This window comes from Elephantulus edwardii, unplaced genomic scaffold (assembly GCF_000299155.1).
Source record: "Elephantulus edwardii isolate Elephantulus edwardi_28Jun2011 unplaced genomic scaffold, EleEdw1.0 scaffold00065, whole genome shotgun sequence".
In the NCBI taxonomy this organism is placed as follows: Eukaryota; Metazoa; Chordata; class Mammalia; order Macroscelidea; family Macroscelididae; genus Elephantulus; species Elephantulus edwardii.
The window spans coordinates 4,039,675-4,065,921 of NW_006399815.1; the positions used below are offsets into that span (position 1 = coordinate 4,039,675).

General features: G+C 36.7%; 1 protein-coding gene across 1 annotated transcript in view; it reads right to left on the bottom strand.

Annotated features, from left to right (window-relative positions):
* The window catches only part of ARID2 (AT rich interactive domain 2 (ARID, RFX-like)), a 270,114-nt gene that overhangs the window by 61,576 nt on the left and 182,291 nt on the right, over nucleotides 1-26,247 (bottom strand). Inside the window, exons 12-15 of the mRNA XM_006888177.1 lie at nucleotides 22,439-22,520; nucleotides 20,628-20,762; nucleotides 19,210-19,406; nucleotides 16,122-18,973 (exon numbers count right to left, since the gene is read on the bottom strand). Of these exons, the coding sequence (XP_006888239.1) occupies nucleotides 16,122-18,973; nucleotides 19,210-19,406; nucleotides 20,628-20,762; nucleotides 22,439-22,520 (3,266 nt within the window). The remainder of the gene's footprint in view (nucleotides 1-16,121; nucleotides 18,974-19,209; nucleotides 19,407-20,627; nucleotides 20,763-22,438; nucleotides 22,521-26,247) is intronic.

Genomic DNA, 26,247 nt, shown 5'->3' on the forward strand with positions numbered 1-26,247 from the left:
ACATTTTTAAATTTAATTAAATTTTTTGATATTTTAAAAATAAAGTTTTTATACAACAATACAAAAAGACCCCCCTTGTGATGTAGCAGCTTACTTAACGTTATTCCTAGTATACTTTGGAGAGAATGCACATTCAGTTCCAGATCATCACAAAGTGAATAGCACAATAAAGCAAGCCATACAATTTTCTTTTGTATTTGCTTCCCAGTACATAGAAATGTTATTTTTATACTATATTTTAGACTATCTTTTTTAATACGATAGGCATTAAGATTGGAAAAGACTCATCAATAATTCACAATATGCAGAAGACACACTCTTGCCTGCAGAAAAATGAAGATGACTTCAAGCATTTACTGAAGAAGCTTAAAGACAAATCATTCAGTATAGATTATACATCAACATAAAGAGAAAACAAATCTTTGTCTAAATTTCCTGAATTTTGAATGTACTATTTACATTTATCTTCCTTTCTATTTAAGCTCCCTAACTCCCGTCATATTGTCAAAAGGACAAAAACTGAAGCTGTCAAGGCTTTCATCTTACTTGGATCTGTAATCAACACCCATGAAAGCAACAGTCAGCAAATAAAAGGATATATTGGGCAAATCTTTTATAAATGACAACTTTAAAGCACTAAGAAGCAGGGAAGTCACTTTGAGGACTAAGGTGAGCCTGACTCAAGATATAGTATCATTAGTGGCCTCAGATGCATATGAAAGTTGGACAAAGAATACAGAGGATCAGAGAAGAACTGGTGTCTTTGAATTGTGGTACTGGTAAAGAACACTGAATAATGATGGACTGTCAACAGAACATATCTGCCTTGGAAGAACAGAATTCAGATGATTCTAAAGAGGAGAGGATAGGAGCTATCTCACATGCTTTGACCACGTTTATCAAGAGTGGTTAGTCCCTGGAGAAATACAGTATGGGTAGAAGATTAACAAAGATAAAGACTCTCAACAAATTAGACTGAAACAAGGGCACAGTGGATTGTGATAGTGTAGCAACAGGTACGGCTTTGTTCTACTATACATAGGGTTGCTACGAGTTGGAGGTAATTAAATGACATTGAATAAGACTAGTCTATTAAGTGTGCAACAACATGGAAAAGGTTAAAATATTGTGAGAATTATCAAAATGAACGAAAGAAAGAGAAAACAAATACATATTGTTAGAAAAAGGACAAACTAACTTGTGTGATTTAGGATTGGCATAACCTTAAATTATTAAAAAATGCTTACTGGGATGTGTAATAAGTGAAAGAGAATAAAATATAGTATGTCTGCATTTACCATTTATTCTGTCAACATTAGCCTTAGCCATATGCGAACGTAAATGTTTCAAAGACTTTTTTTAGAGTTGGTCACCTCTTGAGATATTTGCTGCATGTAAGACAGGCACATATGCATAACTCTACATAGAGACTCACTCTGGGAGCTGACTTACTATATGCCTATCCTGTAGCCATCCCTTGGATTATTAGGGGCATTAACTCTGGTTAGGGTCGTGGCCTCTTACTGAGCCTTATTCTCGACATATTCTATGACACATGGAACAGTGTACACTTCATGGAGTGTGTCATCCTTGGAAATCACGGGTTAGCAGTGACTATATCTTTATGATAGCCATCTCTGACTGAGTTCCTTATCTGTACCCATAATCTGCAATCTGCAAAGACACCACCGCTAGCAAAGTAGAGCACCCAGTTTCCTCTGAGTCAAGAGAAACTCCATCCCAGGATATGTGCATCCTATCTCTCAACCACAAGAGATGTTACTACTATGACCTGGCCATATCTTGGTGCTCAGTCATATCTAAGACAAGAAAAATTAATCATCTCCAACCTTTTTGGGGAACTCACAGACACTATTCTATTCCAAGTATCTTGCCTTCACTCACCACGCAGTGGAAGGAAGGTATCTAGTCAATCCTCATCCAAGATCCTACATTTTACCCTTCCTATTTTTTTATTTCCTACCACTTGTTGAATTTTTGTTTGCTTTTCTTTTGATTCTCCCATCTTCCACATCTGCTTTCTCTTATATGCTCTCGCTTTTCTCCTATCCCTTGCCTGTCTTTTCTCTCTTCTTTCATTTTTCCTCCCTTGCTTTAATAATGATTCTCTGTCTTTTTATACCTCTTTCAGTTCTGTTTTTTCTATTTTCTTTTACTATCTGATCCTGTTTTTGTCTTTTGGGTGATTTTAAATTTGTTTATTTTATATTCTTTGTTACAACAGACAACAAACAGAAATCTTATCCAGTCTCACATACAGCTTCTGCAGCTATACTTATTGGTAAGACTAAAGATTCCTGTCCCATTTGTTTCACAAAAGACTGCAATCAACACTGGCCCAGTTTGCCTCAAACTGCTATACACAGTGAACAGAGAATTACACAGGCACCTTCATCCTCTATCATATTCGTCAAAAACCAGGAGGTGAAAATTTAAGAATTCCAAACTAGCAAGCAGCACAATGTGCCCATAAAGTAATGTGACACAAGAGCAATCAGTCAAAAAAAAAAAAAGGAAGGAAGGAAAATAAGAAAAGAATGAGTCATATGGGACAGCATCAAGAGGAACAGTTTATACGTGATTAGAAATCCAGACAGGCAAAGACAGAGGAAATCACGGTACATTTGCAGGAAGAAACAATTGTATTATGAAAATAAGAAAACAATACATTCAAGAAGATCAGCAAACCCCAAAAAGGTTAGATCACAAAAGAAAAACAACAAAACCTATCAAAATAAAATGTTCCAAAATTAAAGAGACAGGTGTTGTTGTTGTTGTTATGTACCATTGAGTCATTTGTGACTCATGGTGACCCTATGTACAACAGCCCTAAACCATGCTCTATCCCGTGCCAATCTCATGGCCTCTGACACACCCATCCCGATTACCCCAGTCATTGAATCAATCCACCACACAGAAGTCTTCCCCTCCTGCGCTGTCCCTCTACTCTACCCAGCATGATGTCCCTCTCTAAAGACCTGTCTCTTCTTACAACATGTCCAAAGTATGTCAGGTGAAGCCCCAGAATCCTTGCCTCCAAGGAGCAGCCTGGTTTAACCTTCTTTAGGAAGAATCTGTTTTCTTGGCAGTCCATGGTACATTCAATACTCTTCTCCAGCACCACAGCTCAAAGGCATCAATTCTCCTTCTATCCTCCCTAGTCATTGTCCAACTCTCTGATGCATAACAAGTGATTGCAAAAACCATGGCCAGTATCAGGCGCACCTTAGTCTCTAGAGAGATACTGCTGCTCTTGAGTACTTTAGACAGGTCCCTAACTGCAGACTTTCCCATCGCAATATATTTTTTTATTTCCTGGCTACTGGTGCCAAGAGTGTTGACCATGGAGACGAGCAAACCGAAGCTGTGAACAATCTCAATCTCTTCGCCATCCATCCTGTCCAGTGGTGAGAATTTTTGTCTTCTTGACATTGAGCCTCAGTCCATATTGAAGGCTGCAGCCCTTGACCCTCTGCAGTAAGTGCATGAGGTCCTCCTCAGTTTCAGCGAGCAGGGTTGTGTCATCTGCATAACGCAGATTGTTGATAGATCGCCCACCAATCCTAATGCCATGCTTCTCCTGATAGAGCCCAGCCTCTCGGATAATCTGCTCTGCATACAGGTTGAAAAGGTATGGAGATAGGACACATCCCTGGCGTACACCCTTCCCAATTTTGAACCATGCAGTGTTGCCCTGCTCTGTTCTGATGACTGCCTCTTGGTCCAAGTATAGGTTTCGCATTATATTAATATTGAATTAGTTCAAGTAGAACTAAGTAAAGATATTTACCTGCTAAGGAGGATGAATAAAATTAAGCCCTGATTTCTCAACAGAAGCTATGCATACAAAAAAGGCATATATATAAAGAAACTCTGAATGAAAAATAATTGCTCTAAAGAACTATATACAGCAAAACCGTATCTCAAATATGATGGCAAAATTAGGGGATTTCTAGATAAATAGAAATTCAGGGAATCTGTGCATCTATAGAAATCTTACAAGAAATACTTACGGTAGTTTTCTGAACCAAGTACTTACAACAAAAGACATCAACCCAAAATTAGCATACGTGACATCACCACTCAGGAACTGACCCAGACATAGAAATACTCAAAAGCATAATAAACACATAAGATGAAAAATAGTAAACACAAATATCATTCTGTAAGTGAAGGCAACTACAAACCACCCTCCTCCCCCAAATAAAGGGGGAGGATAAGAAGCATAATTACAGAACTTTTAAAAGAAGAGGCAATCAAAGTAATTGGAAAGAAAAACTTTTCAAACTTGGGAATAAATGGTAACTTACAGAAACAGAAAATAAATGGTAACTTGCAAGAAAATTATTAAAATTTCTTATGAAAATAAAAAAAGAAAAGTTATAAAGACTTATTGTTGTAAGGTGCCCGCAAGTCAAGTATGACTCATAGCCACCTTATGAACAGATAGATCTAAACCTGGTCATAACCTGTGCTAACATTATCATCCCTGATATAACTGATCCCACAGCTGCAGTCTCTGAGTCAATCTATGAAGTTGAGGGTCTTCCTCTAGTTTGCTGACCCTAAACTTTTCCAAGCACAATGTCGTTTTCTGATGAATAGCCCTTCTAATACATGCCCAAAGAATCTGAAATGAAGCTTTGTCATTCTAGCCTTTAAGGACCACTCTGGCTGCACTTTCTCTAAGACATATCTTTTTGTACTTTTGATAGTTCATGGGACATTCAATACTCTTCTCCAATAACACTCAAAGGCAACAATTCTGCTTCTATCCTTATTCAATTTTCCAGCTCTCAGATGCACAGCAGGTGATTGAAAATACTGTGGCATAAATCAGGCATACTTTAGTCTAAGATGATGTCATTTCTCTTCAGTACTTTGAAGAGGTATCTGACAGCAGACATTCCCAGTGCACTAGGTCTGTATTTCTTGACTGCTGTTACCAAGGGTGCTGACAGTGGACAAAGTAAGATGAAATAAATGACAATTTATTTCAAGTTTTCTCCTTGTATCATATGTTTCCTACTGGCCGAGTGATGAGAATTTTTGTTTCCTTGATGTTGAGATGTAATGCATATTGAAGGCCTCATATAAGTACATTCAATTAAGTGTTCTGGAATGTCAAGTATCCTCAGTGTTAGCCATAGGTGGTTAGGATCCACACATCAAAACCTTTTGCACAGTCAATAAAACACAAACTAACATTCTTTTAGCATGAAAACTTAATAAGTACTAAAACAGCAGCAATGAAGGAAATGATAAGAAAAGTTATCAATGCAACAAATTGAGCACAAAAAATTAAATGGAACAAAGAAATCAGTGATATCACAAAAATAATGTAAAATTACAGCAATAAAACCATGCCTATTGATAACAACATGGAATGTGAATGGATTAAATGAACCAGCCAAGGGAAAAAAGAGAATAGCAGAATAGATAAGAAAACATAACTGATTATTAATAAAAGACAAACCTTAGATAAAGAAAGACCAAAGAGTAGGAAAAAAAAAATACATCAGGCACAAGGCAATCAAAAAGAATAGGTGTGTGCTCGCTTCAACAGAACATATAATAAAACTGGAATGATATGAGATTTGCATGGCTCCTGAGCAAGAATGGCATGCAAATTCGTGAAGTGTTCTGTATTTTTTAGAAAGGAAAAAAAAAGAATAGGAGAAACAATATTAATTTCTGAAAAAACAGACTTCAAGGCAAGAACAAGGACAAGAGACAAGGAAAAGCCCTGTATAATGATCGAAGAGTCAGTTAAACATGAATACCTACAAATCCAGTGACAGAGCTGTGAGAGACACAAATCAACTTTTAACACACTGATGATATAGATAGCTCCATAATAAGAGCAGGAGGCTTAAACTAAAAAAAAAAAAAATTAAATAAAAATGCTTATGTATTAAACAATAGAATTAATCAGCCTGGTACAGAGACATAACATAGAACACTCCACTCAAGAAGAATACAATACACATAACATAGAACACTCCACTCAAGAAGAATACAATACACATTCTCCAGTGCACATGGAACATTCTTTAGAACAGACTATATATACATGAGGTTACAAAGCCAGCCTCAACATATTTAAAACAAAACACTGAAATATTACAAAGCGCCTTCTCAAATAAAAATGCTATAAGATTAGAAATCAATGACAGAAAGATCAAGCGGGGGGCGGGGGGGAGATTCAGGAACAAGGAAACTAAGTAAAAGCCTGCTTAAACACTTTAGGGTAATAGAAGAAATGGAAAAAAAAATATCTGGAAGTAAATGAAAATAAGAGGCACAACAAGTCAAAATCTTAGAACATAGCAAATGTAGAAGTCTGTGGTATATTCATACAATAAACACACATCAAGTAAGAACCAAAATCAACACTTTAAGTAAACATCTATGACAATTACAACAGAACAGTAAGAAAAGGCTACTGTAAAGAAATACTAAATTACTAGAGTATTAATAAAAGAAACAGATAATAGAAAACTAATGAAATAAATAGCATAAACAGAAATGTTTCTTTAAAACAATTAATAAAATTACACAATGATGGCAAATCTAACAAGAAAAAGAATATGCAAATAACATGAATAGGTAGTGTTGCAAACAATTGCAGAATTACTATGAAGAATTAAACTTAAAAGACATCTGATTCAGATGCCTTCATCTACTAGGTGAATTCTAATAAATATTCGAGAAGATTCAACACCAAATCTCCCCAAGCTATTTCAGAATCTTTTTTTTTTTAAAAAAGGAACACTCCCAAACTACTGTCATGAGGCAAGCACAACTCTGATACCAAAGACAGGCCAAGACACCATTCAACAGATACCCCAAAGACAAAAAATTTAGAGGTAAAGCTTATCAGAGATACAGAAGATCAATACAAAGAAAACTACAAAATATTGCTACAAAAACACAGAAGAGACCCACATAAATGGAACAGTGTATCAAGCTCATGGATTGGATTTAACACTGTGAAAATGTTAATGCAACCAAGAAGCAATTGTTTTGTTGGCCTTTTTAGCTACTACCGTAGCCCTCTCTCTGGCCTCCAGCTACCTTAACTGTAGACATAACAGCCTTGCAAATCATCAACAGCTGTGGGTCTAAGATAAGAGAACGAGAGAGTGCTTCCCATACTGGGAAGTAAGGCTCAAGTAAGACTTGAAAAGACTGAGGCAAGACCCTGTTCAAAGTCAGACAATGGTGGCAAAACCCTGGTGATTGTGGTAGAGAGACTGTGGTACTGCTGTGGAGAAACTGTGGCAAGGTAGAATCATAGAAGCTTTGAGATAAAGGACACAGTTAAAGGTTTTGCTGTTTTTGCTGAATGATCTGAATTGAACAGGGACTTTTAATAATTGAGGAATTCTGTTTTGCTGATAATCTGGCTTGGGGCTGCTGGACTAAACTTTAGACTTAGACTGATGATATTCTTTGCCTCCCTACTCTTCAACTAACTTCCCTACTAAATCCTACTCTTGGTACAACTGTGAGTAAAATCTTTGAATCAACGAAAAATACTGAATCTAGTGATTGATAGAAATAGGTGCAGGAGCATGGAAGGCTGTGTGCTGACAAAACACCTATCTATTTGCTGCTATGGATATTATTGATGGAGAAAGTTACCCTTTATGAAGTGGGCAGAGGTCAGACCCAGCCATTGTCATCCCTATGTTGCAACTGTAGTATCTGACCCTTAAGCAGTAACCTACAGGTATAATACAAACCTGATATGAGTTTTCATCATGATTTTCCAAAGAGATGAAAAAATTACTAACTTTGATAAAAAGGAAGGAGTTAAGGGAGAAGAAAAACAAAATAAGAAGCCTTACATCCTGATATCAATACCTACTACATGGACTATAGCAATCCAAACAATGTGGTACAGTAACAGATGGTGGTGGTGGTACTATGTACCATAGAATCAGAACAGATCAGCTGACCTCGAGCAGGTTTTCAGAGGCTATAAATTGGATGGGAGGAGATGGCTTATCTTCCTTCCACAGAGTAGATGGTGGATCTGAACACCATTTTTTGAGTTGGTAATACCACCCTTTATCATTAAGCCATCAGAGCTCTGGTCCAATGGACTAGAACTGAGAACCAAGACATAAATCCATCCACCTATTAAAGGGAGCTCTGGTTGCCTAGTTAGTGGCTAAGAAACAACACTGCAATCCCAAAGGCATAGACAGAGAACAAGAAGGACATAAGAAAATTGATGTCTTTGCGTTGTGGTGTTGGAGAAGAGTGTTGGCTATCCCAGGGACTACCAAAGGAACAGAGAGATGTGTCTTGGAGAAAATGCAATCAGAAAAATATATTGGAGAGTTCAGATCTAGAGTGCATAGGGTCCCTATGAGTTATACTCATTGGCATTTAACAACAATGGATAGCTAATCTTTGACAAAGAAATGAAATCCATTAAGTGGGAAAAGGACGTGACAAATGGTACTGGCAAAACTGAGTATCTGTATGCAGAAAATGGAAAGAAAGAGTCATATATTATACCCTGAATTTGGGCAAACTTAGAAGCCCTAATATATGGCATAAATAGGCTGCACAATTAGAGGATAAACCAGAGGACTCTTGTTGTTATGTGTCGTTGAATCACTTGCGACTCATAGCAACCCTATGTACAACAGCCCTAAACCCTGCTCTATCCTGTGTCAATCGTCTGAGTCTCTGACACACCCACCCTGATTACCCCACTCAATCAATCCAACTCATAGAGGGTCTTCCCCTCCAGCGCTGTCCCTTGACCCTCCCAAGCATGATGTCCCTCTTGTCCCTCCTTACAACAAGTCTGAAGTATTTCAGACAAAGCTTCAGAATCCTTGCCTCCAAGGAGCAGCCTCGTTTAATCTTCTCCAGGACAAACCTGTTTGTTTTCTTAGCAGTCCATGGTACTCTCAATACTCTTCTCCAGCACCACAGCTCAAAGGCATCAATCAATAATTCTTCTATCCTCCCTGGTCACTGTCCAACTCTCTGATGCATACCAACTGATTACAAAGACCATGGCCTGAATCAGATGCACCTTAGTCTACAGAGTGACACCATTGCTCTTCAGTACTTTGGATAGGTCCCTAACAGCAGACTTTCCCATCGCAATATGTCTTTTAATTTCCTGGCTGCTGGTGCCAAGAGTGTTAACTGTGGAGCCAAGCAAACTAAAGCTGTGAACAATCTCAATCTCTTCACCATCCATTCTTATGCTGCTAATTGGTCCAGTGGTGAGAATCTTTGTCTTCTTGATATTGAGCCTCAATCATATTGAAGGCGGTAGTCCCTGACCCTCTGCAGCAAGCACTTCAGGTCTTCCTCAGTTTCAGCAAGCAGGGTTGTGTCAGCTGCATAATACAGATTATTGATGGATGTTCCACCAATCCTGATGCCACAATTCTCCTCACAGAGCCCAGACTCTCAGATAATATGTTTTATATACAGGTTGAAAAGGTATGGAGACACCCTGGAGTACACCCTTCCCAATTTTGGACCACGCAGTGTTTCTCTGCTCTGTTCTGATGACTGCCTCTTGGTCCAAGTATAGGTTTCACATTAATACAATCAAGTGTTCTGGGATTCCCATTCTTCTCAGAGTCAGCCACAGTTTGTTATGATCCACACAGTCAAACGCCTTTGCATAATCAATAAAACACAGATTCCTCTAGGACTGCCTGCTTTCAGCCAAGATCCATCTAACATTAGCTACAATATCCCTAGTACCACGACCCCTTCTAAACCCATCCTGGACTTCTGGCAGTTCTCTGATGATTTGCTGTTCTAGTCATTTTTGGATAATCTTCAGTAGAATCTTGCTTGCATGTCAAATCAATGATACTGTTCTATAGTTTACACACTCTGTTGGGTAACCCTTCTTTGGAATGGGAACAAATATAGATTTCTTCCAATCAGTTGGCCAAGTGGTTGTTCTCCAGACTTCTTGGCACAACTTGGTGTGCATATCCAGGGCAGCATCTGTTAGCTGAAATATGTCAATTGATGTACCACCTATTCCTGGGGCCTTGTTTGTTACTATTTCCTTCAAAGCAGCCTGAACTTCTTCCTTCATAACCATAGGCTCTTGCTCATATGTTGTTTCATTAAATTCTTCTGTGTCTGCCAATTCCTTTTGATACAGTGACTCACTATATTCTTTCCATATTCTTTTAATACTTCCTGGATCATTTAATATTCTGCCTAAAGCATCCTTGATTATAGCAACTTGAGGGTTGAATTTGTTCTTCAGTTCCTTGAGCTAAAGACATGCTGGGTGAATTCAGCTCTTTTGATTTTCTAACTCCAGCTCCTAGCACATTTTATTGCAATATTTTACTTTGTCTTCCCATGCTGTCTTTTGGAATCTTCTGTTCAGCTCTGTAGTATCTTGAATTCTTCCTTCTGCTTTGGCTTCTCTGCGCTCCAGTGCAATATTCAGAGTTTCTTTGGACATCCATTTTGGTCTTTTCTTCCTCCTTTGTCTTTGTAATCACTGCACTCTTCCTGGATGATACCCTTGATATTTTCCCACAACTCATCTGGTTTTCACTCATTAGAGGATAGGAACCTCAAAAAAGTGAAATTCTTATATGCATCAAAAAATTTTCCAAAAGAGTAAAAAGAGAATCTACAGAGTGAAGAAGATTCACTGAAGATTGCATTAAAAATGGGCAACAAACACAGAAAGAAATGCTCAGTATCATTAGCTATTGTGTTGTTGTTGTTTTTAGGTGCTGTCTATATAAACCTTATAAACAACAAATCAAATTCTACAAATCAAAACAATGATTCAAATCACCCAGGAACAATAGCAAAATTCAGTAAGATAATAAACAACAAATGTTGATGAGGGTGTGGTAAGATGAGAATCCTCATATAGTGCAGGTGATAATGTAAAACAGCACAACCATTATGGAAAGCAGTTTGGAGTTTCCCTAGCAAGCTGGGAATAAAAGTACCATTTAACCAGTAATTCCACTACAAAGAATCTATAACAAAGAAATAAGAGCTGTAGCACAAACTGACATCTAAATGCCCAGTTTTACATAGTATTATTTATAACAGGATAGAGCTGGAAATAACCCATGCTATCTATCAATGGAGGAATGGTTAAAAAACTTCAAAATTAAACTATGATGCCACCAGACAATGGAGTATGATGCATCGCTGAAATAGTATCTTGAAAATGACCAGGAGTTAGTGAAATACTGTATAACATAATTGAATCAAGAAGAAATATTGTTGAGTGACGTAAGTTAGGACTACTAATACAAAAAGCTAAGGGAAAGTTTACACACAGAAGCTATATTAGGGTGTTAACAGAAATGAGAAGGGACTAAAAATTAATAAACTGCTATGGGAACACTGGTGTCCTAGGGGCAAGAAGCTGCACTGCAATCTCAAAGGCACACCATTTGTATCTACCAGTTGATCTGCAGGAGAAGAATGATGTACAATCTCCTGCATGATTAACTGCCACTGAAAACTTGCCACAGGTTCAGCAGTCAGCTATGGGCCACTTCCAACTCTACATTACTCAATAACAAGGTAGGTAAAAGGAAAAGCAAGAGAAAACAAGAGTGTGACTGTTGTTGTTGTGTACTGTCGAGTTAGAACCCATAGCTGACCCTCAAGTGGGTTTTCAGAGGCAGTTCATTGCATAGAAGGAGACTGCTCATCTTTCTGCTGCAAGGCAGCTGGTGAATTTCAACCATGTACTTTTGGGTTGCTAGTGCAGCTTCTTATTACTAGGCCATAAGAGGTCCTTCTATAGCTTATGTGGTTTGATTATATAGTTTAATAAATTAATTCTATTAATACTATAAAAATAAACAAAAAGACTGCAATATAATTTATAAGCTTGCACTGAAAAAAATTAACAACTTAATTAATACAAACATTTATCCCAAGACAAAGGGGTAAGGAGTTGCACTGCCAATTCAAAGGCAAGAGGTCTGAATCTATTAGTTGCCCTGTAGGAAAAAGATGAACAGCCCTCTCCTGTGCAATTTACAGCTTCTGAAAACTTCTTGGAGGATCAGCTATGAGTTGGTTCCAGCTTAATAACACACGCAACAATGTACATTCAACAACTCAAATTCAAAGTTGGACAATCTCCTCCTATGTGATCCACAGCCTCTGAGAACCTGCTGAAAGGCCAACTAGGAATTGCCTTCGATTCTATGGCAATGGGCATGGTACAGTCACCTAGAGGAGTATTACGTGGCACTAAAAAAACAGTAAAGAATTTATTTGTAAAACATTACATGACATGAAGGAATTTACAATGTATTACACTGAGTGAAATGAGCAAGTCACAAAAAGGTAATTATGGTATAAAACCCCTACATTGCCTAAACAACATGCCTCTGGAAACTATGAATTTTGAGAAATGACAGTCATTGAAGGGCTTTTGTTCATAGGGTTGCTATGAGTCATGCTCGACTCAATGGCAATCAACAATGACATGAAACCTAAGGAAATGTTTACCCACAAAATAATTCTTGGATGGTTATATGGAAAGGAAGTGAAGGGGAGTAAAAATAATTAATATGGGTAAAGAGGAAAGTACTGTACAATAAGAGGTTAACCAGGTATTATAACTAATGAATTTCCTTAATCAATTTTAAGTAGTTATAAAATATGTTGAATGACTGAATGAGAACCAGTATGATTTGCAAACTTTCAGTAAAATGAAAAAAAAAAAAATTAGTGAGGAAGATGACTTCAGAAACTAGTTTCAGAGAAGAGATAACTGTATGTCAGATAAGAAATTTGGAAAAAAGTAGGGCAAGGAATGTAAAGCACAAGATTTTACTTTTACGTTTACAGAGTAGTTAACATGAACTATGCTAACTGCTATACTAGCTTTTTGATCCAAATTTTCTTAGATACTGTGCACACAATCTTTTTCCTTGTAAAATTTTAAATTTCTGTCAATTATTAGTAAAAAAACCAAAAAGTAGTTGTTTTAAAGAAACTACATCTTTAGGAAAACTACAAAGAAAATTAATTCAGACATTGCAGATCATGAATTAAACATTCATTTCACAATTTGATTACATGTTTACTTGCTCAGTGCTTAGCAAAAAGCTGTTCTATTAAAGTTTTAAAAATTATCATCCAGTATATTGGATAGAAATGGGCTTCTGAGAACTTTAAAGAAAAATCTAAAACAGAGACGAAAATAAACGAGTTTTTGTCTTCAAAGAAACAGGTTTGTGTGCTTTTTTCCTTTCCTTTTTTAAAATTAATTTTAATGAAAGTTTACAGAGACTTAGGGTTTCCAGTCATTCATTGTTGCACTTTTCTCCCTCCCCTCCTCCCCCTTCCCCAAGAAACATAGGTTTAAAACTTGGGCCAGCTTATATTAATTGATAATACTGGGTGAGATATTTGGCATATTTAATCCATGTCTCTAAAGAATAATTTATATCTTAAAAGTGTGGTGAGGATTAAATGAGAAATGCTTTAGTACTCTTAACCCGAATACACACTATTATTTATTACCTGTTGATGATTTATCAGTATAGAATATAATCACTGTGGACAACTAAGAACACAAAACAGAGGGTTGATAAAACAATGCTATAGTCATGGAGTCTTTCTCTAATTTTGCTTCATGTAAGTGGGTCAAATCAACCATGGGAGAAAGTTGAGCAATCTTCTTGGCAATTTACAGTCTCTAGAAATCCACTGGAGCATCGCCAAGAATTAGTTCTGATTTGATGGCACATTATAATTACAACAATACTAAATTTCTCCCCAAGAGAAAGATGAGTAATTAAAAAGATTATGCAAGGACATTTAGTTGTAGAAAACAAAACGTGTCTATGAAAATGAAACAAACAGGTAGGTGACCTAGTGGCAAGAAGCTACACTACAATCCCAGAGGTGTGCAGTTCAAATCCACCATCCAGATCTGCTGGAGAAGGAGGGACAATCTCTTCCTGTACCAGTCAGATCTGATTTGATGACACACACACAAAAACAATTAAGTTTTTTTTTTACAAAAAAGAAAATGAAACAAAAAAACCAAACACAAACCAAGATTATGAAATATTCAAGGGAGAGTTAAGAACATAATCAAAATGAACTAGGAAATAACAGAATAAAAGAAACAAACAAAAAAATCCTTTGTGTTGAATATATACCATATATTACACAATGCAAATGTAAAAACCTTGATTGTATATGCACAAATAATATATTTTCCACAAGTCCATTAATAAAAAGTATTGCTGTCAAGCAGATCTCAACTCATAATGACACTGTAGGACAGAGTAGAACTGCTCCACAGGTTTCCAAGGTTGTTCCAATCTTTAGAAGCATACTTGCCACATCTGGCTTTCATAGAGTGGCTGGTGAATTTGAACTGTCAAACTTTTGGTTTGCAGCCAAGTGCTGAATCAAAGCATTATTAGGGTTTCTCTTCCACCAGTAACTTAGTATCAATTATTATCACATACATGGAATACACATAAAAATATCTGTTTATTGTTACGTACCACTGAACCACAAGGGACTCATAGCTACCCCTCCAGAGGGTTTTCAAAATCATGGAAGGAGACTGCTCATCTTTCTTTTGGGGAACAGCTAGTGTATTTGAACCTTGTGCCTTTAGGCTGGCAGTACAACTGCTTACTACCAATCCACCAGAGCTCCCTCTAATTTATTTGTTGTTGCTGTGTACTGAGTAGGAACCGATCCACAGCAACCATCTAGGGGGTTTTCAAAGATAGCAAATTGCATCAGAGAATAAGGCTCCTCCTCCTGAGGAGCAGCTGGTAGATTCAAACTGTGTGCCTTTGGGATTGCCAGTGCAGCTTCTTACCACTAGGCCACCAAAGGTCCAGTACTGTGAAATGTATGTGTTGTTGTGTTCCACTAAGTATAACTGACTCAGCTGACCCTCCAGCAGGTTTGCAGAGGCAGTGAATCACACAGATGATTGCCTATCCTATTCCTGTGGAGTAGCTAGTGGAGCTGAACTCCATGCCTTTAACATTGATTACCTCTAGGCCACCAGAGATCCTGGTGAAATACGGCAATACTAACATACAAACTAAAAACACTGTTCTCAGAATAGCACTGTCTTGTCCATCCATTCACATGAAGAAAAGACAAATATTAATGGATCAATTATTCTGAAGTATGATACTCTTTTCTTTCATCTTCCAATCCCAACAAAAATGCTGTCATCAATGTGAGTAAAGAAACCCAAGCCAAAAGAGATTAGCTGAGGTGGCAACAGGGATAGGTTGACTCAAATAATTAGGAAAGAGAGAAAAATGATTGGAGAATAAGTGATAGATAACTGCTCAGTGATCTCAGTGGAAATAAATTATAATTGCCCTTAAATTCTTTACAGGCTGGCTGAGCCTCCTATTAGGTAGCACTGATTCAAGGAAAAAGACTTTTATTTACTAACATGTACAAAGACAGGGTATTAGATACTTTAAAAAGGAACAGTACAAGCATGACAATAGAACAAAAGAATAAGAAATGCAAAATTATAAATGTCAGAATAGCTGGAAAGTATTAACAATTTTTAAGAATAAAGGAAAAAGTAAAAAAATACAGCGAGTACACACTCGACAAAATTCTTGTGGGATCTATCCTTTATATAAAAGCACTTAGAGTCATAGAAAACACTCAAGTCAAATATAGAAATCTTTTTAAACAGACTTTGCAGCCCTTCAATAAACCTCAAAATAACACTATGACACATTTTTAAAGTCTCCAAAAGGCGTTGAATTAGTAAGTGCTTCTTTATGTTGGTGTTGGTGTTACAGTGCCATTGAGTCGACTCTGATATTGTGGTATAGAAAATTATTAATGAGTCTACAAAAATTAAGATTCTTTAAATTATGTGCTAAAGTTAAGAACTGAAATACTGCTTAATATCACAAAAACCAGAACGTGATAAAAAGAACAGCTAGATATATAGGTGAGATGATGTCAGTGAAACATGGAAAAATTACCACATAAAAAATATCTTAGTAAATTTCCTCTTAAAATCCTACATTTACAAATTGGAATTTTTGTAAGACAAAAGTGACAGCAGAGCGACTTACCTGTGGGACCACATTCTGTATGTATGACGGTGGATGCTGCTGCTTTTGCTGAACAGCACTCTCTATTGCTACTTTAGCTACAGTGCTTGGATCTGCTCCTGCTGGTACAGCAACCATTGTTGCACTACAGCCAGCATTGTTGGGATCACTGATTGTAACAATTCTAACTCCTACTTTATTTGGAATTCCTGTGACTGTGTCCCTATCATTATCCTCTGCTGGTCTCTTCACAGTTTTGCAATCTGCTGTGCCGTTTGTAGACCGAACTTCAGATGACAGGGCAGGAGACTGGGATACTCTTGATCCTGAGTGGGGAACTGCTAAGAGTTGATGCCCCTGTATAACAGAGGTTGTAGAATGTGGTGAGACAACTACACTTGGGCGTTGCTGAGGCACATCTGAATTCAAACTTGAAGCTAGAGGTCCATTAGGCAAATCAGTACCACTAAATTGCTGTGTTGCCACAGTTGAAGCCTCCTGTATACTGCACGTAGATGGCGAACCACCCAAAGTTAATATAGGTCCATTAGAAATTCTCTCTAGTTGATCACCTTTGGCAGTATCTTGCTGAGCGGCATCTGAAGTCCCTTGCGGTTCCACTGGAGATATCTCACCATTTTCTACATGATTGGAAGTTTTGTGATTTGGAATGTTTTTGCTTAAATGAGAACCATCCCCTTTATCAAAATCACAGATTCCATTAACTAGGGATTTTTTCAAATCACTTTTTATATCCTGTATGTCCATTTGTTCTAAATTTTGTTTTCCAGATGCTCCATTCTCACCTAATTCTAATGATGGCCCATTACTGATTAGTGAGCACTGAATAGCCTCACTCTGAATTTTCCCTGAGTTTGAAGGAGGTAGACTTGAGTCACTGTACTTTCTCCCATTTAAAAGACTCCCCACTTGTATTTCATTTTCCTTTGTATCCCCATTGCTGGTGTTCATAGCTCGTCGGCAGGACGGGTTCTCCATGACTTCAATTTTACGTTCGTGAACGTGTAAACCTGTAGCTTCTTTTGCTTCCTCCTCCTTTTGGCAAATTATTTTATCACCTTTAAATGGAGGAGTAGCAGTAGTACAAGTTGATTGTCCAGCTGGAGATGCTTGAGTGGCTGGAAGTGGCTGCACCTGAAGTCCAACTCCTGCCTGTGTTCCGCTCACAGTAATTCCTGCTGGAGCGATGAGCTGAGTTGCATTTCCCTGACTCACAGTAGCAGTTGCAAAACTTGTATTTGGCACAACTGTTATGGTTACCTGGTTGCCAGAAGTCCCTTGAAAAATTGTTGCTGGACTATTTGAGATCAGTGGGCCTGGCAATATCTGTAAGTTCGAGATGGGCACAGTCTGTACTCCTCCTGTGGGTGGCATTGCACTTTGGACCAACTGAACATTTTGCTGCCCAACCAACAGCTGCTGAGCTGGAGTCTGGCCCTGTACTCCAAAACCTGTTGCTTGGTTATTGGCCATCTGATAGACCACCTGAGGGCTAGGAGCTCTTGCATTATTAGGAGGAGGAATCTGTGGAGCTGGGAGAATAAGCTTTCCACCAGGAGTTGAGGGACCACGCTTTGGAAGGAGCAACTGTTTTATTAGACTTGACTCACTGGAAGTAGATTGGCTGACTCCTGCATTCGTTTGCTGTGGCTGAACTTGCATCTGTACTTGTTGTGGTTGTTGAACTTGTATCTGCTGTGGTGGGGGTGCTGGTGAATGCTGCTGCTGTTGCTGCCTTTTCACAGATAGCATTTGACTGACTGTAGGAGGTGGTCCCTGTGACTGAGGTGTGGAAGCAGAGGATGACATGGCAGTGGGGACCTGGTTATTAGCAGCTGGGACAGGTGAGGGTGAGGAAGATGGAGTTATGTTTGGTTGTCCAGTTAGCTGAACTGTCTGACCAGCTGGAAGAGTTGCTGGATTAGCAAGAACAATTTGGTGAATGGCTGGTGCATAAGTTTGACCTTGCTGAGCTGGCTGGCTTACAATCACTACACTCTGTTGGGTTGGCTGCTGCGATTGTTGAATAGGTGGCTGTACCACTGTTGATGAAACTTGCTGAGAAGGAACAGGTTTTGGTGCAATGTTCTGGAATCCTACCCTTGAAGGCTGTGGACTTGGGACACCAGCAATGGTAACCACTTGTCCTGTAGCCACCTGAAAATTTTGTACTGAAGTTGCTGAAACAATATTGGATGCAGAAGTTGTTACATACTGTGAAGGCGCTATGATAACAGTATCTTGTGGCTGGCTACCAGCTGATGTCTGTTGAGATGAAGTTTGCACAGGCTGGGGTGATGTGGTGATTAACTGCTGACCCTGTGAAACTGTAGAAGTACATGCTGGTATATTTTGTACTCTGCCAAATATATGACTCTGGGCTTGCTGAATTACTGTTACAGGAGTGCCTGAAGGTATCTGTCCTGGTACCACTGTGTGCAATGGAGACTGCTGTGGAATTACAGATGGATGGTGAAGTAATGTCTGAGAATTCACAACTGTAACAGGTTGTGGACCTGTACTATGATTCTGAACCACAGAACCCTGTGTAGCTCCTCCTCCAACAGCAATACTAACAGGAACTGCTGACTGGGATAGGGAATTCTGTATTACTGTAGCTTTAACGACTTCGCAAGGAACTGGAGCTTTATTCTGAATGACAGTCACCGGAGCACTTTGCTGCTGGTGGGTATGAACTGAAGGATTTGGTGGAATTCTTGAAACAGTCTGTGCCACAGTATGAACACCTTGTACTGGAAAAGACATTTGTGTTGCAGTCAAATTTGAAGATTGGTTGGTAATAGGAGTCCTCTGGAAATGATTTCCTACAGTCTGTGGTCCATGAGGGATTCCTGAAAATATGAAGGAAAAGTAAAAATTTTAAATGAAATTTTAGGAAAAACAACAAGAGAGATGACTTAATATAAAATAGATATAGGAAATAAATAACAATTTTGAATCCTATCAATTTGATAAAATAACAGATCAAGTAAGAAAATATTATTGAAAAAGAAAAAGCTGTATACTAAAATACACGAAGGATACATTTTTTTTAAAATTAGTATTATTTAAAACACAGTAAAATTACCTGCAGGTGACGGAACTGGAGAGACATCGGGAGCAGAATCAACCCGAACAACAGGAGTAGAAGCTGGCTGTTGTTGATAGTACATTTGAATAGGAAGTGGTATAGCCCTCCGTTTTACCCCTACTACATGAATATGTGCCTGCCCATTGTTACTGGGATCTTCCACTCTCTTCACTGTATGATTTGGAAAGACCGTCCTGAAAAATATGCATAAGCTCAGTAAGTTTTCATAACTAGTATAATTGCAAAAATAGTGACTTCTAATACAATATTTACATAAACAACAGCAGTGTATTCATTCTCACTTATACATAAACCAGTATGATTCATAGTTACATTTTTTAGGTCAAGAAGTAAGGGAAAAAGAGATCATCCTCTAGTTACCTTTTTCTTGTAAAAAATTACTAACAATGTTGTTGAACTTTAAAACAATTTCATTCCATAAATAAAAACAACTAAATTTGTATGTAGACAATACCTATCTATTAAGTTTTGCAAAATGTCAAAAAGCCTTCCTATCTGAATCTAGAATAGTAGTTCCGACTACTGTTGTTGATCATTGCTGTCAAGTTGGAACCGACTCACAGCTGATCATTCAGCCAGTTTTCAGAGGCTGCCAATTGCATGGGAAGAGCCTGCCTATCTTTCTCCTGCAGAGCAGCCAGTAGATTCGAGCTGCCTGCCTTTGGGTTGGTAGTGTAGCTCCTTTTCCACTATCACCAAAGATTCCTAGTACATTCAAGGCAAAAAAAGGAGGACAAACTCCTGTTTAATATAAAAAAGTAGGTAACAACAATCTGGGAAAAAAAGGTGTACTGCAAAGTGGATTGGAGGAGAGGAGGAAATGTCTAACTGAATGAATGAAAATCCTACCTTTCTGTAAAATTTAATTAAAATTTAAAAAAAAAGAAAAAATAACCCCAACTCTATGTACATCAGCCAAACATCTAGTAAATGAAAGACAGTATGTAACAAAATGCATTTGACTGGATGTAAACCAATAAAAATATCAGAAGGAAAAATGAGTAGCTAAGAAAAAAGCATAATAAATTCTTTTGAGACAAATTCTAATGTTCAAGCACAAACTCCCCTACAACAATAGGGAATTTCAAATATGTATAATCTTTAGCTATTTAGACACATAGGGAATTGTGTTGGCTTAGTGGTAAGGAGTCACGATGCCAACCCAAAGGAATATTGTTTGGTTCCTCTAGATGCTCTGTAGGAAAAGGATGGGCAATCTCCTCTCACACGATTTACTATCTCTGAAAACCTGGTGGAGGGTCAGCTATGAGTCAGTTTTGACTTAATGGCACAAAACAACAAAAACAGAGATATTTAAAAAGAAACAGATATTTGTTCTAAAGTGTAAGTAATAGAAATATATTTTATTTACATTTAAGAAGTACAGATCCTACCTAAGACATTTATAAAATCCAGTAGATGTTAGGATTCCACCACGAGCTAATTTACTGCAAGTTGAGAGGTATTCTGAATACATTTCTGCTCGAGAAACAGAACAATCTGGATTTACTTCAAAGTGAGCATTTAACCTAAAGAAACCACAAAATACAAGGGATTATACAACATGCTACATGCGACCCCATAGTTAAATATGCTAATTTTCAACATTTCAAAAGCTATGTGTTATAGTAATTACATTTAGTAGTCAAATTCACCATCTTGTCTATTGTATTAGATTTTAGAATTAATAAAGAGATTAGCTACTTAATCATATTTATTTTAGCACACACACAAAAATCATTACCAATAAGTATAAAGTCTACTTTCAGGGACAAATGAAAGCAGGGTTGGTATGGTTATAACAAATGTTCTAGATATAGTTTTATCTAGGAGCTCAGGATCCTACCTAATAACAGAAGGTCATGATTACCAAGTTATTTTTTATATATATAAATTATATATTATAATAGCTATAATTCTATAACTATGTATAATAATATAATAATAATTATGATGATTATAAAATGATAAAGTAATTCTCTCTTCTACCTTCACAAGAAGCAGAAGAAATGTAAAACCAGGACTGTACAGGTCAAATCTGTACATAAAATACATACACATTTTTCCATTGGTTATGGGGTATTTGTCAACTTGCACAATACTTCCTGTATTATAATTTTTAAAAATAGCTGACTAGATATAAAAATTTCATTTTTTTCAATGGAAAAGACATATAATATTATTGAAAAAGTTTCATTAAGTACAAAGAGTCAACATTTAAATACATAGAAAGTAAAGGAAAAAAAATAGCAAATAATTAAAGATATACCATTAACTTGAACTATACAAAGTCTGGAGAAAATGATCATACATAAAAAAGATAATGAAGCATAAAAAATATGGAACATAGGATAAAAAGGCCCTGGAATAGGGATTATAATAGGGAAAAAAGAAATACAGGAAGGAAATTTTTAAAATTGAGGCATCATTGGACATTTTAATTGGTTAGTCTTCTAAAATAATTAAAGTTGTACTTCATAACGTGAGGCAACTATCTATATAGATAAATGAAATAAAATTAAGACAAATACTTTCTTTCCCAACAAAAGGACTAAAACAGGAATACTCAACTTCCACAAGAAAATATTATTTTCAAGTTGCTTATTCAACTTAAAATCACCTTGACTAGTTTATGATTTGATTAGATTCTACTTATGACTCACAAAAAGGTAAAAATAATTATCAATAAGCAAGAAGTTTTTGCTTTTGGTGAGGAAGATATTAAGTGCTGTTGAGTTGGAACCGCTGACCCTCCAGTGCATTTTCAGAGGCAGTATAATGACACTGGAGGAGAACACTGAGGAAAAGCTGGTGGATTCGAAATATGTGCCTTTGGGTTGGCAGTGCAGCTCTTTACTATTAGGCTGCCAGCTTGGTGAGAAACATTTAATAACAGAATCTGATTTTATATTTAAAAGCCAATCCAATGTTATTCTAATGATTTAATAATTATTATTAATAAAAAATTTGTAGTCTGACATATTTTACTCCTAGTCAAAAATTAACTTTTAAACACAAAATATATTCACAAAACGGAAGTCTGATGAAATTCTGTCAAAGTCTAACTCTGAATAATCTGATATTTTTTCAAATTATTCTAATACACAAGTGTATTTATATACTATCCTTTACTACACAAAAAATACTTTAATGAAAAAAATTACTTGTCCCAAAAGTAAAGCCTTAAAAGAGATAAACCACTTACCACTGACAAGCAAACTTCTCACTATCTATTTCCACTATTCCTGGAGGTGGACCAACATGTGGTGCTACAACTGCTCTGGAAGCTGAAGAAAAAAAATATATTAGCAATATAATTTTTTAAAAAACTTAGTCACTATCTGTTATAGTCAGTTCATGGATACTGAGAAAACAGTCCAAATGAAGACTTTTTTAAAAAGAGGTATAAACTTAGGACAGAAGCTAATACAGAACAAATTCTATACCAGGAACTATTTGAGATAGTTTACAAAAAAGGTTTTGTTTTCATAATAATTTAAATATGATTGCTGAAAAGAAACTTTCCCCTCATGGGTCAGACACTGAATTAACTACTTTGAATATGTTGCCTTAATCAGGTAAAAAATGAGGAAAAGATACTGAATGATTTTTAAAATGTTGTTGTTGTTAGGTGCCATTGAGTCCAGTATGACTCAAGTGACCCTATGAACAAAAGATCTGAACTCTGTCCCATTCTCACACTTCCTGACACACAAGAGACCACTACTGCAGTCACCATGTCAAGGCACCTGGTTGAGGGTCTTCCTCTCCTTCACAGACCCTCCACTCTTCCTAGGATCATGTCCTTCTCCAAAGAATTGCCCCACCTGACAATCTGCAGTCGCTGTGTCAATCCACTTGACTGAAAGTCTTCCTCTCCTTAGCTAATCCTCCACCCTTCTCAGTATCATGTTCTTCTCCAATGAAGAACCCCTCCTAGCAACATACCCAAAGTATGTGAGGTGAAGCCTCATTATTCTTGCCTCCAAAGAACACTCTGGCTGTACCCTATCCAAGACTTTTCTGTTTGTTCTCTTGGCCATCCATGGGATATTTAGGGCTCTTCTCCAACACTACAGCTCAAAAGTGTCAATTCTTCTGTCACCCTTATTCATTGTCCAGCTCTCAGATGCACAGCAAGTAATCAGAAAGACTATGGCCTGAATCAGACGCACCTTAGTCCTCACTGCAGATTTTCCCAGTGTAATACATCTCCTTATTTTCTGACTGCTGGTATCAAGGGTGCTAATTGTGGATCCAAACAAGATGAAGCCCCGATTCATAGCTGACTACATCAATAAATTAGTATCTCAATTTAGTTACAGGATCAGTTTTATAAGGTAAAAATGTAAAAGAATATTATAACTGAAACTGTAACATCACTTCTAAATATCAAAGGTTATAATTAATTCTTTAAGTGATATATATGTACAATTTGTAGAATAAAATGAACAAAAGCCAAAGGAAAGGATTCACAGATTTTTCATGTATGTGAGGGAGGGATCCACTGTAATGCTAGTTCTGAAGTATGTTTTATTTTTGTCCTGACAGAGACAAAAAGATTTGAGAAAATATACTAGCTGCTAATCTCGCTACACATATAAATTTCTAAAACTTTACTCATATATTTAAGACAATTTCAAGACCAAGGAAAAGATGAAGTAATCTATTATTTTCTAAAAAGCTGATAAAGAGTGTAGAAAAAAGAAAGTTTTCTCCTATTTGTACACAGGAATGAACAAAAACAAAGTACAGAACATTACTTAATAATATTAAAATATATAAAGATGAGTTTAATACATTTAGAGCTAAAAAGTTCTTTTACTTTTTACCATGGAATTCTCTTAGAGTTTTTAAGTATACTGAGTGTACCTTCTTTTAGTTGACATTTTAGCAAAATTTCTCAGAACTTCAAACAGCAAAATTGCATTTCTAAAACACTGAAATGAGAAGTAGTCTATATAGCAAAATTTAATCTGTGATTAATATGAAGTGATCATGATCTTTGATTGTTGTTGCTGTTAGATGCTTGTTGAGTCAAACAAAATTCATAGCAACCCTATGAACAAGAGACTTGAGACCTAACCCATCCTGTGCCATCTTCATTATCTCTGACACACTTGGATCTTTGATTAGATAGACTTTTACTGAAATGGCTTCTATTAAAAGCAGCCACTTAATGAAAATTTATTCTGTACTAAGTAATCTACATTTATATTATTTTAAAAATCTCCTTTATAAGTATAAACTTAATTATTCCCATTTTATAGATGAAAAAAGGTAATCTCAGAGATTACGTTCCTGGATCAATCATTCAGAAACATGATAGAGATAGCAGAATAAGGTATAGCTGCTACGTCTTCTTTAAAGGAGAATATAATAATTAGAACCAAGGTTGTCTTACTGCTGGCAACTCAGGCTTATCTTCTCATTTTACCTTGGTGACACTAATACAGAAAATAAGGGCCCTTCAGGGGTTGATCTTGCATAGATATCTTCTGCCTTTTTCTTAATCACTTATATTTATAAAGAAGTATTCAGCTCATGTTGAAATCTACTGACTGAAATGAACAATTGTCTAAAACATTCAATATTATGAAACTATAAACAATGCACAAAGCTGAATGAAGTAACAATTAAGAATAAATATAAAGTGCAATCACATAATTCTCATAAAAAGTGTTACAAGTGGGGAAGTGTTACCTTCAGGATATCTGAAGCCATTTCAAAGGCTACCTACCTAGTCACTTATAGTTTTAAAGGGATCAATTTCCAGGCACTCAATTTTGGTTTGTATTACCTCCTAAACCTGCTTTGCCTGAGAACTTTACCACTTTCTGATAATTGCTTTTCTCCCATTAGGGAACAAAAGGCTTAACTCTCACCCATCCTTTGTAGGATTATGGTTAGGGAGCCAGACAGCCTGGCTCCAGATGTCCATTACTCACTGGCTGTTTAACCACCAGTGAATTACTTAACCTCTCTGTGTATAAAACAGGGAAAAGTAACAGTACACAGACTTCACAGGTTGTTGAAAGGAATCACTTTAAAATAATGACTAGGATATAGTAAACACTATATAAGTGTTAGCAAATTATTACTGTGGTATATTTCTGTAAGTTCAAAAAACAGCCTTGATATACCAAAGTGAAGATTTGAGGGATTTCTGTCCACAAAGCCTATTTTAACCAAGGTAGTATAGTTAAGGTTTCTTGTCTAGTTGAGTATTATATATATATATAATTGTAAAGGGCAAAGTCTGGTATTTGAAAATACTTATTCTCATCCATTGTGTGTTCTCAATTTGGACATAGAGTGAGTGACCACCATTTTCCCTTACAGTACCATACTGTTCCAGAGTTTCAAACTGGTTCAGAGTGATTCAATCACGGCCAAAGAAGTGACAACAAAATGGACCTAAATTTTTGAAATATGATCGACTGGAATGCTAATCAGAACAGGGAAAATTATGTAAGTGCTGCTTGAAATTAGTCTTCCTCTTAAACACATGGGCAGTGTTCATGTTATGTAGCAACCAATGCTCATAAATGGCTGTATGAGAAAAAGCAGGGTGTCTGTTCACAGATAGTGCTAACTCCACCATTTTGAATGAGTGGACAGTGCTGACAATTATCACATGGTTCTCAACAGGATTCTCAGAGGGCTCAATACATGGCTCTTTTAAGTTTCCCATTTCAGGGTTTGGCGTGTAATGTTTCCCATCCTTGTTAGCAATCCTAATCACTCAACTTTAGAAAATTTAGACCTGTTCTGGGTTCACTTTGCTTGCCATGACTGAAATGGTTTGAACTAGGTCAAAGTCTTCCTTCTGATGATGAGTCTCCTTAAGTAGAGATATTATTAAAAGAAGAAATATTAAAATAAATTATGGAGGTGAGTGGCATTTTATTTTATCCAGATGAAACTCACAACAATGTGAACTACTTTAAAAATAGAATTCTGAAGTAAGGTTGGTATAATGGGAATACATATTAATATATTCATGCATTCAAA